This window comes from Uloborus diversus, chromosome 5 (assembly GCF_026930045.1).
Source record: "Uloborus diversus isolate 005 chromosome 5, Udiv.v.3.1, whole genome shotgun sequence".
NCBI lineage: Eukaryota > Metazoa > Arthropoda > Arachnida > Araneae > Uloboridae > Uloborus > Uloborus diversus.
The window spans coordinates 118,283,123-118,298,460 of NC_072735.1; the positions used below are offsets into that span (position 1 = coordinate 118,283,123).

The following is a 15,338-nucleotide window of genomic DNA, read 5'->3' on the forward strand; positions in this document are numbered from 1 at the left end:
ACTTACATCCCTTTGCTTCTCACTGCCTCAAATGTGTACGAATTGGTTATACGGTCAGTTTCATGAAGTCCCGAAGAGTGGTTTTATATCTAGGTCCAACCTTATATCACCAGCAATGAATTTAATCACTGCAGTGGCATATATATATTTTTTATTTTGGAGGGGGCCCATATAACCAAGATTAGCTCCCCTCCCTTTTTTTGGTAATTTCATTTTTTTGAAGGGGGGGGGGGAGTAACAGTGCCCTGATCTTCTCTTTTTCGAAGTGAGCAAGGACTTCATACTGTCACCTATTGGTGCAACCAAAAAATAGTGTTAGGCGGGCACTCTTAAAAAATTCTCGCTTTCGGTGGGAGGGGATGGAGGGAGGTCCAGGGGTTCTCCAGCGAATTTTTTTTTGGAATTATAGTCCTAAGAACGCAGTTTCAGACCGTTTTTGGTAATAGTATGGGGAGTTAAAAGTCGGGGGGGGGGGGACGGCCTTCTGTGGAAATGTTTGGAAATTGAAATCTTTAAAATGCCATTATATGCTATATATTTTTTTTAAATAGAGCGAAATCCACCACCCCGAAGCTCAACTTTTCGAAATTGAAGTTCTAAAAACACATTTTCGGAAAAACTTCATTGATGTTACCGGCGGGGCGGTTCTGGGGCTCTCCCCAAAAACTATTTTGAAATTTAAATTTTAAAAAATGAAGTTTTAAGGAGATATTCAGCGATACCGGATGAAGGGATTTAAACGCTCACCACCTTAAACTTTTCAAAACTATTTTTATTTGCTTTCAGATATATGGGAGCAGTTTACCCTCCATCCGAAATTTTTTCGTAATTGAAGTCTTAAAACCGCGACTGTGGACCATGTTTGGTAACGTTATAGGGATTCAGCTATATTTCGAAATTGAAGCTCCATAAAAGCAATCTTAAAAGACTTTCGATGCTTTCAGAAGGCAAAGCGTTTGGTATTGTCCCCTGAAAAATTTTTGACACTGAAGCCCTGAAAACGAGGTTTGAGAAGCTCTATAATAGTTTTAGTGGATGTAATGGTCTTGCAAAGTGTAGCACTTTGAAGACTTTCCTATTTTTAGACCGACTAGGAAAAAGAAAAAAAAAAATTGGGGCGAGGGGGGGGGGGGGGGGAGGGGTTAAAAGAAATTTGAGGTTTTGGATGAAATAACCTGACAAATAGTCAGTAATTTTTAATTATTTTTATTTTAAGGTTCTTTTTAGAAGCAATTCAAACTTTTCCCCTAACATTAGGCATCTTTGGAAAGGAAGAATTCAAGAATCCTCCTCTGAAAAGTAAAGCGCAATTTCAAGTCATTTTTGGAGACGTTTAGACGAAAGGAGAGGTTTCAGGGATCTTCATCCGAAGCTTTTCAAAATTGAAGTCTTAAAGGCACAATTTCAGACTATTTTTTGTAGTAACCTTAGTGAAGTGGTGTTGGTTCGGTGACCCTCCTCCGGAAATGTTTTGAAATTGATGTCTGGAAAACGCCTAAATAAATGCGTCTTTATGACGTCAATTTCTATCATTACTCCAACCGAACAACTGAAAATTGTTTTAAATATCTTGCAGAGGAAGCGAGTTAAGGAGAGAAACATTTTGAAGACCCTTCTTTTCAGACAGATTAGGAAGGGAAAAAAAGAGGGGGGGGGGGAAAAGAGGGGAACTTAATTTGCTAAGCAATAAGCTGCATCTGTTTTAAAAAAATTAAATTTAAAGATGTCTTTTTGGAAGAATTGAGGTCTTTTTCCCAACATGATTTGCTTTTCTTTTTGTTGAAAAAACCTCGCTTTCCCAAGACACGTTCTTTTCTTGAGTAAGGGGTACAGATCCCCTGACCCCTTTTGAACACCATTGCCTAGTACCAGCCCAGCTAACGCAAGGTTCCCAAACTTGAATGATTCGCGCGGCATCCTTTGAAGAATTAGAATTTTCTCACAGTATCCTACAGTCCCTTCGCGGCACCCAGTTTGGAAATCTGATTAGCTTTTTATAATTTTTACTATCACTATCATAATTATTTACTTTTTTTTGTAGCTAAACGTTTGGAAATTCTTTGTGAGCAACTAAAACCAAAAATAACTAACTACCTTTGGCAAAAAAAATTCCAGATTTTGGAGGAGGCCCGGGCTCCCTCAGCCCCTCCCTTATATACGCCCTTGAATCACTGCCTCATATTCAATCTTACAATACACATACACAATATTTACATACACAAATTAAAAAAATTAAAATGAAAAATATTTGAAGTTTTGCTTAGTAAAGTAATATGGTACTAGTCTTAGTGCTGACTAATACATAATCGCTAAAATTTTCGGACTGAAAAAAATAATATTTTTTTGAAAATAAAATTTTGATTTTATAAAACTAACCACTGAGGGCAAATGCATACTTACATTGCTATGAGGACTAACCCAATATGCTATACCACGTGTCATTAATGGCCATTCAGATGCTTCAGAACTGTACATGTGATCTTGCACATTTTCACTATTTGTAGTAAACATTTTATACTGAAAAAAAAAAACAAGAAATAAATTCAGTAAGAGCTTTAGCTAGAAATTTCAAACAGAAAACTAATGATTAAAAAGAACTAAAATATAATTTTCATATTCAAATTTCATTTCTTAAGGGAAAAGAATAAGCTTCTCTATAAGGTGTTTTAAAGACCTAAGTGGAAATGTTAAGGGTTTAAAAATGTCAGTTTTGATCAGATAAGGAATTTGTTTATTTTCAATACAGCTGGAATTCAGTCTTGGAGTACCAAAGAAAATGTTATAATTTTAAAGCCATATTAATAGTGTTTTTTTTTAAATTTAGATAGTTTTTTAAGTAGAAGAGGTTAGAAAAGCAACTACAGGTTCAATTTTTGTTGCAAAGTTTTAGTTCTGCCTCAATTTTTTAATTTTGTCTCCCCCCCCTATGGAAAAAACAAAGACTTATTTCCATTTACATGAAATTTTATTTTGAAATAGTTTGCATTTTCAGAGCAGTGGTTTGATGTACACAGTGTCAGATCCAGAGCATTCTATTGGGAGGGGCGATTGAGTGAAATTATAGGGGGGTGGGGAGGGGTGACTAATTAAAACAATTTTTTTTTTAAAGTAAGAATTTCAGCATGTTTTTTTTTTTTCAAATAATGTGTGTTGTTCAAAGAGTTTGAATGAAAGTTATAAGTTACAAGTACAAAGAATAAAAAGTTGAAAAAAAAAAGTTCTACTAATATTCTGGATGCATTATCTAAATTAAACCCTTCAACTTTTGATTCGTTTGAAGACTCGTGAAATATTTCCATTAGCCATTCAGGTCCTCAATTCAACTTTTTTCCTTATGAAAGGAAAGTTGCAGAAAGAAAGGTACTGAAAAATATAATGAAGCTAAAGGTACCGAATGTAATGAAATACTAAAATTGTATTTTAAATAAAATTTGAGGATGGTTATGGATTTGTTTGTTGATTGAGTTGTTTAATATTTACGCATAAGTAGGAGTGTTTTGTTTGTAGGTTCTTCCCCAAATTTTTTTGTCAGGAATGCATTTTTAGACTGTTTGGTGGTTAATAATAAGAAGGGAAATTTGGAGTTCCCTCTCTGGAATTTTTTTGAAATTAAGGGTATATTTGCGAAAACACAATTGTTTGCTATCTTTTATTTTTCTTGAAGGGAAAGGATGAGATTCAGGAATTCTCCCCAATCGATTTTGATATTAGAGCTTCAAAAATGCAATTTTAAATATCTTTAGTGATGCTAAAACCAGGGGTTTTGGGGACTTTCCCCCAGAAAAAATTTTAGAATTGAAGTCCTAAAAACGTAGTTGTAGGCCATCTTTGATGACGTAGCAGAAGACATGGAGTTCAGAACTTTTCCCCAGAGACTTTTCGATGTACGAATGCCAGAAACGTTGTTTTAGACGATCTTTGATGATGTTGAAAGATGAGGAGAGAAGGACATGGGGGCTCCTCTCCGGAAAATTTCCGAAATCGTAGTCCCGAAAATGCAGTTGTAAGCCATCTTTTATGACATAAGGGGAAGAAACGGGGTTTGAAACTTTTCATCGGACATTGTTTGAAATTGGAACTTTGAAATGCAATGATTGGTTATCTTTGGTCGCGTTAAGGGAAGGGATGGGTTCAGGAGCTGTCCCTCAACTTTTCAATATTGAAGCTTCAAAACGTAATGATAGTGGGTCTTTATTGATGTTAGGGGAAGAACTCAAGATCCGGGCATTCTCCTGGAATTTTTTCGGAGTTGAAGTTCTAAAAATGTAACTAAAGTTCCTCATTAACGACATTTTCAAAAAAGTTTTCAATTCCGGCGATTTTTTCCAAATTGAAGCTCCAAAAATTCAAAAATTTTGAAGATCTTTGATGATTTTTGAAAAAGGGGGTTGAGGGACACTCCCCTGTAAAATTCTGGAAATTATAGTCAAAAATACAGTTGTAGGCGATTGTTTAGATGTGTTGCGAGGGGGGGGATAACCTTTTCCCGGAAATTTTTTGAATTTACAAACCATTTGGGGGGGGGGATCCACCAATCGCCCCCCCCCTGTGGATCCGCCACTGGATGTACATAAGAATGTTTAGTATGATACCTTTAAACAACTTTTCACCAATTTTGAGTTGGTTCTAATGAGTAACAGTAAAAAAAAAAAAAAAAAACACATATTTAGAAACAAATCTAATGTTTTTTAATGCAAAACTTTGAGTTCTGAGCAGGGGATTTTTCAGAGAAAACACTCAAAAATATTCCAACATCAAAAATTTTAAATTGCAAGATATTTTTCATCACTCAGTGGAAAACATATGTAATACCTGTAAATCCAAGGAATTTCATTTAAATACTTTATGTTGTCAAAATGTATTTGTAAAAATGAATGACGTCATTTCATAGCAAATAGCAATGTTTAAGTTGGAGTTAAAAAGCTCTCACCAAAGTTCATTATTTATTTTTAAAATTGTAACATACTCTTCACAAAAACCTCTTATTACTGGGACCTTCTCTAAATAGCAACCAATGATGGAGTATGGTTTGCTATTCCACAGATGCAGTATTATTTTAATGTCTGTTAGAATGTAAAAAATTAAATTTGAACTTTTTTTGTAATTCTCAAGACTATCTTTTAAAAACTAATATTTAAAAATTTAATGTCTCTAAGGGAAACATATTTAAATATTTCCATTGAAAAGAATTATTTGATGGTGAAAGGATTTAAGAAATTACAAGAACTACGCACAGACAATACAAGAGGGTGAAATATGTTATTTTTTGAAAAACTTGTATAAGTGGGAACCACCTACAATAGCTGAATAAGAGAAGGAACTCATATTTTAAAGATCTTAAACAAAGGAAAAGCAAACCAGTCTTTAATTAAAGAAATTACTGATTTTTATCAGTATTTTCAATGTATTTTATCATGAAATGCATTATTTTAAAGTATGTGTAGTTTATGTATATCATTGCAGCGAAAAATTACAAAAGTAGGGGAGAGGACTAAAATTATTTATTACATTATTATTTTTTTAAAATGAAGCATAGTTTGTAAAACCTATTCAAGTGTTTTTAATTATGATTAAATTACATGCGATATCTTGCACAATTACAATTTTGTGACCTAATTTGCTTTGAATGACAGGGGTTGCAATAATGAACAACGACTGCAGTAGCCAATCAGCTGGAAAAAAAAGTTTTTAATGAATCTAGATGAAATGATAAGTGAATTTTCACAATCTAAAAGTTATACAGTAAAACCTGTAAAGTTGACCACCCTTGTAAGTTGACCACCTGTCTACGTTGACCGCTTTTGTCAGGAGCGGAATTAGTCCTATCTCATATAATGAAGAAAAAACTCTGTAACTTGACCACCTCTCTATCTTGACCACCTGTCTATCTTGACCACTAATGTACGCCAAATTTTATTTGGAGTATTGTAAAAAACCCTTTGTAAGTTGACTACATGGTTCATTTTTTTAAACTTTCTTCAGGAAATTGTTTTATTATTTATTTATTTTTTTTTCCTCGATAGCTTTCCAAAAATGTTTTTAATGCTTTGATGACAGACTAGCATTTTACTAACAAAACAGCAGCATAAAGCTTATGCTGCTCTTTATTCTCCAAACTTGTTTTTCATTTTTGTTCTATTTGAGATAGCTTTTTGTACTCTTTTCAATGAAAATAGATGTCAGTAGAAAAGTTCAAAGTCTTTTCTTTCAGTTGCAATATGTTGTGGCAGCACAGAAATCTCTCTAAAAAGAACAGACCCGGATATATACATTTTGGGCCCCCTGCAACAAAATATGTAGGGCCGCTCCCTAGTGGCCAGCATTGTCTATTTGTAAAGCGAATAAGCCTTAGTGCTAGTTTTTTTTTTTTCTTCAATTTCTAGGGTCGTTAGCCCCTTTAAGGATGCTGGCCCCTTGCACTGCGGATACGCAGATCTGCTGGACCTGGGTATCCGCAGTGCAAGGGGCATGAGTAATGAGTAAAGTTACATGTTTCTGGCGCAAGGGATTAAGAGATGGGACATTTTAATTTTGCCTTTATGAACTGGGAGAGTCGAGCTTGTTGCTTTTTGTGCTAAAAGTTTTACATAAAAAGGCTTTAAAAAGAAAGTTGAACTTGAGATTAATAAAAAGTATGAAATATTATATTAAAATTAATTGAAAATGGAGAACGCCAAAGAAAATTAGCCGGCACATATGAAATTTCTAAAACTACAGAGTCTAATATAGTTAAAAACAAGGAAAAAATAACAAAATTATATGAATAGTACTTAAAATACACCACCAGCTCAATTACTCCATCCGAGGACTGCAGTTTTGTGCTTTTTAGCACTCATCAGCCCGGAATAGGAATCACATGAGCTGGTGGCGAAAATCCTCTTAAGGGAGCCAAGAGAGCCAAACAAAGTGGTAGAATTAGGTAATGGAGAATTAGCACACCTAATATCTACATTAGCTACCAGTTTGTTTGGCTCTCTTGGCTCCCTTAAGAGGATTTTCGCCACCAGTTCATGTGATTCCTATTCCGGGCTGATGAGTGCTAAAAAGCACGAAACTGCAGTCCTCGGATGGAATAATTGAGCTGATGGTGTATTTTAAGTATTTCTGCTTTAGCCCTGGCTTAGGGCGGTAACTTACTACACAATATTTGAATAGTATTTTTAATTATTGTTTCACTTTCAATAATGTTAAACAATGAAAGTGAGTTGGAACAGAAAGAATAAGGGTGAATTACTCAAAAAATGAATATATGGTGCAAGAAATGACAAAAAAAAAAAAAAAAACATTACCGCCCTTTATAAGTTGACCACCTGTCTAAGTTGACCCCCAAAGTACAGCACCGCGAGTGGTCAACTTACACAGGTTTCACTACTTAAATAGCAGAAAATAGCAGAGAAAGATTTTGATAAATCACATTCAACTTCATTTATTTTCCATACTTTCTCCCCTAAAAATGGTAGTTATATTTGAGACAAAAATAATATTTGTCTCAAAGCCCGTCCCTACAAAAAGTTGTTAAATTTATAAAAAAATAAACGCTTTCATAATATTATGCCAACAAAGTAGGTTACAAGCAGAAAATTATAAAATATGTGTTACATTGACATAAATACCTGCAATTCCCACATTTTTTCAAAGAAAGACAACTTTGTTGGCTGTAAAGGAACAAATTCTGCCATCCCCATATCAAGCTCTCTTTCCTTTTGATCAGATTCTAAATTTTTTTTTAAAAAAATTGATTAGCACAGAGAAAATACAAAACAGTACATTTCTAAGCACAGTTTCACACAGATCAATGTATATCAAGATTTTTATACACTTGTCTAGTCTATGTTGCAACCCCCTGGCGGAGGTGCTAAATTTATAACCATCTCTCTCTCAGTTGAGATAAACTAAATTTACTATAAAGCAAGACATTTCTAGATTGAAAAATATTCAGCTGCAAATTAACATGAAACATTTTATTGCAGAAATTAAAATTCTTAAAAATAAAGAATTTAATTTTTAAAACATAATTTGACTCCAAGTGTTAATTATTGTGCACTACAATAATAAACATTTCTTTTTCATTAAAAGATTATTATTCAAATATATTGAGTGATTTATATTGAATGGGACAAAAAGAATAGCATAGTACAAAATCTAAAATTGATCTATTTAGCTGAAACAAAATGATTCTGAAGCTACAATCGTGTAAGTTACAAAGAGTAACAGTGAAAACTCTTTGGGTTTCGAAAGTGCGTCTAGGGGCACTTTTGATTGAAGTGGTGCCATCCACATAGAAGATAGGAAAAGCATACTGTCCACCAAAATCCCCAGATTTAAGATTCAACCCCTTGTGATTTTTTAAATAATAATTTGTTGAAGGCAAAGTGTTTGTGCCTCTGTTTCTTCAAGACTGACCCCAGCTAGTGTGAAATAGAGGAAACACCCTGAAGCAGCAGATAGTTGAATCATTAAAAAAGTTTATTCTCTTAGCAAAGTGGAGGGAACAAGATGCTGCATAGATAAAATTTTAAAAACAACCTTTAATTGCACAAAATTGCAGGTAACTGCATACAGGTGTTTCAGGGTTACATGAAATCCATTTTTCAATGCAAAATAAGTGAGCTTAGACATCTGACAAATCCACAATTTCGTGCATTCAAATGTTTTTTCCTTATTTTTCATTTCAAGCAAAAACATACCTGCTCGACTTTACTGGATATATATTTGTTATGTGACTAGAGGGCCACAAACATAACATCTATAGACACTTGGATACCTGTAGATTCACTGTAATCTGGTTTATTGAAATAAAGTAATTACAATATTTACAGTAGTGCTTTCTTTCTTTTTGCCCCATTCAATATGAAACACCCTGTAAATATTTTCAGAAAATACAATTCAAATTTTATCTCTTTTTTGTGTGTTACCATGTATGATATTCTATAAAAGTTACTTTTAGTATAGCGATGTTCCTCCACGTTCCAAATTGTATCATCTTGGTGTATAACCCTGTCTGTTACTATTTCATGCTGATTGAAACCCCATTCTGGAAGTTGTTTTCCACTAAACTGAAATTTAAGAAAGTTATACAATGCATTTAAAAAAGTCATGAAATGCACATAAAAAAATATTTTAGACTGGAAGAAAAAAAATTACTAACGTTATTTACTTGGTAAATGAATTGATTCATAGCAATTTGTAAATAAAGACTAAAAAATAATCCTTCTACAAGTTTGAATTTTTAAAGAGATATTTAATTTTATGCAATCCTGCCGAAGAACTCTGAGTTCGGTTACTATTGTTTACACTGTAATTAAAATATATATCTATTTACAGATAGAAAATTGTTAATCTTTGAATAATAAAACTAATTACCCAAAAATCTTTTCCTCAAAATTAGGAATAAGGCAAATGGTAGAGTCACTATGTAAATAAAATTGAATTTTTTTGAGTAGCAACAACAGCAACGTTTATTCATATCATAAACAAAATTACAACCATGAACAAACTTCCTCTACAACTAATTTTATGCTTTACACATTTCAGATATTAAGCAATGATTTAGGACTACCAGCTATGAATAGTCAAATCAAAACATTTTCATATGCAACAAAAATAAGTATTTATATACAGCTTTTTTTTTCTTTTGGGGTCAAACTTGAAATAATTTATAAACGCATTAAAAAAAAAAAAAATCAAAACCGAAAATTTATAAAGCTGTATTTATCTTTCTCATTTTGGTAAGTTTCGAAGTTCCTGAAGTGCAACCTCAAACCCCTCTAATTTTTTTTGTTACTTAGCAGTTCTTATTGCATTAATTGTTTGATATTTGAGAGCAATTCTATCAAACAATTACGTTTATTAAAATGAATCTACTCTATCAGAAAATTTTCAACTAACCAAAACTCGTTATAAATATTTACAGTTGAACCTCATTAACGCAAAATCACTTAAAATCAAATATACCACTTTACATGAAATACTAATTTGGTCCCATGAGTAAACAATCACTCAATAATTTATTGGACAAGATGAAATCCAGTTAACATGAAATAACTTTCATGGTCTCAAGAATTCTGCATTAAAGAGGTTTGACTGTACAAAAAAATTGTAGCATGCAAGAGAAGTAGAGAACAAACTTTTTTTTTAATAGCAACATACTTTTAATGCTTGTCCTGAATTTATATGAATCAATCGAACATGAGAATGTATTGTGTGCCAAACATCTCCTTCAGCATCACGATTAATAACATCCTAAAAGTATGAGCACATAATTTTAAATACTAGAAAGATAACAATAGTATAAAATAGTGAAGAATGTAAAACTATTAATTATTAATTTTCTTAAACAGGGAATTAAAAGAATATGAAATACTAAATTGGCAACAAAGAATGATATTAATGATCATAACACCTCAAAAGTAAGAGTACATGGTTTTTGACACTAGACAGATAACAACAGTATAAAATAGTGCAGAATGTAAAACTATTAATTATTCATTTTCTTAAACAGGGAATTGAAGAATATGAAATACTAAATTAGCAACAAAGAATAATAGCAAAGATCCTTCACACTTTTGTATAAAATTTTAAATGCTTAGGACTAAAAATACAAGTACACAAAATCTTTACAAAAGTTCACTTTTTTTTTAAAGATACGTGAAGTGAAAGGATGTAATACAGAAATAGTAACTTCTGTATTAGTCAATGAGTATCATATGATTACTGAGTGAACAACGATATGCTTCAAAAGATTTTGGTGAAAGCTTCTGAAACAATACAGTTTGCTCACCAAAAGCAAAGGTAGTTTGAAATCAATTTACATAACATTTGCACTACTTTTACAGCAAAAGAAAAAGGATATTTCGGGGGCAATATCCCCCTCCCCAACAACTGTTACCGAAATAAGTTTGCATTAAAAAAAGGAATTTATATCCTTTCATGTAATTAAAATGTAATGCATTATTCCTCTTTAAAATTTTAAACATGTTTTATTTTTAAAAATAATTTTACATTTTTAATTAACATTCCTGTAGATGACTTAATTTTATATTTTATAACTAAAGGTTATTATGCTATCAAAGTAATTGCTCTAGTTTACTTCATGGCATTGAAGTTTCTGAAATGTGATCTTTTAAGTTATGCAGTCATGGTTTACATTTATCTTTATTAATTTTGAGAAACATTTCAAAACAGTCAAGCATATTTTTCTTTAAGTTAGATTATTATAACGAGTCAAGATATCGAAACAAAAAAGCTAGAAATCTGAAATTATTTTGATAACTAAAATCTTTTAATCTAATAATATTAAGAATATATTGATTTATTGAAGCAAGAAGTTTAATTTGAGGAAAATAATTAAATAAGTAATTGCAACATTGTAATACATACCACTTTCCACAAATTTTGTGCAGGAAAAGAAATGTTATAATCAACATAACAAGAAACTTCTTGATTTTGGGGAGACATAGGAGCAGCAACATCATGACTAGAAAGGATTATAAATGAAGTAAGTACACTAAAAAATAAAGTCTAGTACTTTAAATTAAATTTTTTTTGAGATATTCAAACGAAAGTTAGAGATAAGACATAAATCTTGAGAAAAAGTGACAACACGGCCCTTTTTTTGAAATTCGTGGAGTAGTGGGAGCATTTAAATTTTGTATATATTTTTTTGAAGCGAATGTCACCATTTCCGAGATTTACTTCCGAGGATATTATAGTTCAAAGTTAAGCAAATGCAAATGAAGAAAAAAAAACAAAGAAATCGACTACGATAACGACAAATGTGAAGAACTTGAAGTTCAATAACTCTGGACATACTTGGCGTTTAAAGTGCAGAAAAACTGCAAACTATTTTGAAACCACGGATGAAATGACGTTGTTTAACGATGAACAAGAAACAATAAGACAGTTCAAAGCAAACAAGCAACTTCCTTGGTAGTGTACAGAGATACTAAAATAACTAAACAATCATGTATAAACTTTTAAGATTTCTTTTTCATGAACCCGTTTTCTACAAGCACTCGGTTATGAGGAGCGTTTTTCGTGGTCCCTTCATGCTCGTTATAAACGAGTTTGACTGTACAAAGTAGTGTTCTCATTTCTTTCTAAGAGATTCAATTTAAAAGAATCGTAACTCATATTCTTCTACATCCCTCTTGAAAATACTAAACATTTTAGTATTAAAAAATACATTAAAATATTAGCTAATAAAATATGTAAACAATCTCATTTTAAAATCTAGCAATAATGTGCAAGAGAGAAAGAAACCATGATATTTAAGTAAATAAATTTTTTTCACCTGTTAAGTGCACGAGTTGTCATGCCATGAATTAGCTGTACAACATCCCCATGCTTGATTTTATCAATTGGATCAGATGCAACCAAATCGTCTCTAAAAAAATAAAATATTTCAGTAATAAACTGAACAATCAACTGATATTTGTTAGACATTATGCCAAAATGCAAGTTAGAACTACACACATACGGGGGGAAAAAAACCTTGAACTTTTTATTTTAAACGTTAGATAATAATGTTAACAAATTAAACAACAAGAAGTTCAATAATAACTAAACAATCCTACTTTCCCATATTCTAACTCTGATTTTTTGCCATCAGCCAAATTTATATCTCAGTTGGCTTAGGCTGTATTATTTTAAATATTATTTGATTGAATTTTTGGAAACAAAATTCATCTGTCTTATCTAAAAAAAAAGGTTTATACAAAATTCATTGTTTGAAACTATTAAGCATTATACTTCTGTAAATTCTGAATGTTACAAGCTCCGGGTTCATAAATGATGAGTTACAGAGTGAAAGCAAATGAAAAGCAATTTATTTTAAGAAGGTTCCACACAAATAATCTAATAATGCTATCCTCATGGAAGCACTCTAACAGATTTTCTAAAAGTGAACTGAACAAAAACAACAGCTTTCAAAAGTATAAATCTTTTTAGAAGTCTATCAAAAGAAGCTTCGATAACATCTTCACAATTATGAAAACATTACCAGAGGTGCTCTAACCCAGTGCCACTCAAAGGCACTAAGCAAAATCACAAAACATCAATACCTTCTAAATCTACAGAAAATGCAGGGAATACCTCAAAAGCAAAGTTAAATGGCTATCACAAGATGAGCACCAAAACCAATACACCATAAAGAAAGATTAAAAATGGATTTTTGGGGAGTTTCAATTCTGAGCCTGAGGAGAGCCTCAGACCCCTACTTGGGTCTGAATAACACTTTCCAATTTGTGTGGTGTGGAGGGGATTAATGAAGAATGGTAGCTAGACCTGTTCTTGTCACTATTTCAAGCATTACACACATCCACTAAATTATTCAGTGGGTACGGCGCTCTAAAAATTTTCAATATTGGATAGTTCAAATTAGAAAACTTTGTGCTGTACAGCTGTAAAAATGTACCATGTAATAATTTAAAAGTGTTTTTCCTCCTATGTGTAAACCCCCTCTGCATAAACAAATTACATTTTGAACTTGTGTTCCAAACTGTGGGAGAAGAACTATATTTTTCATTGTTTTAATGTTTGATGCTTGTAACCTGTTATAGAAATAAGTTTACACCTTTCATGTGATTTACATTCAACGTGTTTTTCTTCATTGAAATTTTTAACAAGTTCTATTTATAAAAAGAATTACATTCTTAATTAACACTCCTGTCAGTGATTTTACATTTTATAACTTATACTATCAAAATAATTGCTCCAGTTTTACTCCATAGTATTGAAATTTTTGAAATGTTACGTTTTAAATTATGCAGTCATGTTTAAGAAAATTATATAATTTCAAGGGCGCCCATATAGGGGGCAAGAGGGGGCTCAAGGTCCCCCCCCCTGGAAATTAGAACTTCCTTGCTTTTAGTACTTTTTTCTTTGCAAAAATATAAAAATATTTCTTCTCCAGCCATAAATGAATAAATAATTAAAAATGTCAAATTTTAATGACTCTAATCTGTCCTGAAATCTGCCTCCATGGGGAAAATATCCTGCTAAACTATGGTTAAAATTTCTGAGCCCCCCTCCCCTCTCTTACAATTTTGCATATGGGCGCCCATGTATAATTGTGCAAACATTTTGACAGAAACAGATTTGAATACATTTTACAAATTTGTTTTTTAAAATATGTAGCAGTTTTGAAAACCCTGCAGCAGGATTTAAACATTGTGCTGTAAATGATATTTAAATGTCTTAGTCTAACTTAAATATGATGGTCAAATGCAGTCATTGCCATGACAGATCCGTATGTTATTCGAAACAATTAAATTTTACATTAAAAAAATGCTATAATGCCTGCTAAACCTATGCAAAACCATTGGAGGTGACGTTCAGCCTCAACCTCTCAAGATGGCTTAGTTGTAGTTAATTTTGATAGTGATCAACACTCTAATGCTCTTAGTAAGATCTCCATGCTAACAGGTATAGTAGAGGAATATGTATTTATTTCTTTAACAACACAGTGATTTTTCTTAAATTAAGCATCTGCACAAAGCATTTAAGTAATGGTTTTAATTGTTTTTTTTTTGTTTGTTTGTTTGTTTCCTAACTTTTGTTAAGTTTTCATGAGTTTCATTTAAACTTTCATGAATTCTGGGTTAAAAGATCTGATGTTTTGTCACACAGCAAACTCTGCTAATTATACTGAGTTTCCACTTTATCAGTTACAATTTTATTCCATACATAACATACTAAAAAATTTGCGAAAGGAAATTAAGCGACTATTAGACTATAATATTAACAACACACAAGCACAACATGAATACATGTATAAGGTGGATGACAAAATGCAATATCATCCACTACATTTAATGCAATTTCGCAAAAACTTACATGTCAGGTCTTTTAACAATCCACCAATTATTTACGTCTTTAAAACTATAGCAACTAACCTGAAAATGAAGCAAAAATTAAAACTGTTTTTCTACTAGTATTAAAAATATTTTATACATAATGGATAAATATTTTAAAAACAATTGGTAATTTCAATTGTAATTTACATTTCAGAACGATCTTGGAGGCAATTCAACTAAATATCTCCAAGATTCCATTCACAAAATAGTTATCCATTCATTTTAGAAGAATAAAAACAGCTAATTACACCAATGCAGTCACTTCTCTTTTAATAAAAATCTAGTCTCATTTTTGACAAAGGGAAGAAAAAATACATTGATGAATGTAATCACTGTGTTGGTTGACCAGGGAAAAGGAATATGGGAGTTAATCAGCAAAAATAACGCTTAATTTCCTTTCCTTGCAACAGATCTATCCTAACTGATAAAACTTCAAATTTGTAAATGATATTAACTGACAGACTTTAAACTCATTTGTATAGT

General features: G+C 31.8%; 1 protein-coding gene across 1 annotated transcript in view; it reads right to left on the reverse strand.

Moving 5' to 3' along the window:
- The window catches only part of LOC129223093 (protein O-mannosyltransferase 1-like), a 69,716-nt gene that overhangs the window by 10,662 nt on the left and 43,716 nt on the right, over nt 1–15,338 (reverse strand). The window contains exons 11-17 of the mRNA XM_054857660.1: nt 14,836–14,894; nt 12,293–12,385; nt 11,380–11,476; nt 10,150–10,242; nt 8,942–9,056; nt 7,614–7,714; nt 2,401–2,517 (exon numbers count right to left, since the gene is read on the reverse strand). Coding sequence (XP_054713635.1) covers nt 2,401–2,517; nt 7,614–7,714; nt 8,942–9,056; nt 10,150–10,242; nt 11,380–11,476; nt 12,293–12,385; nt 14,836–14,894 — 675 coding nt within the window. The remainder of the gene's footprint in view (nt 1–2,400; nt 2,518–7,613; nt 7,715–8,941; nt 9,057–10,149; nt 10,243–11,379; nt 11,477–12,292; nt 12,386–14,835; nt 14,895–15,338) is intronic.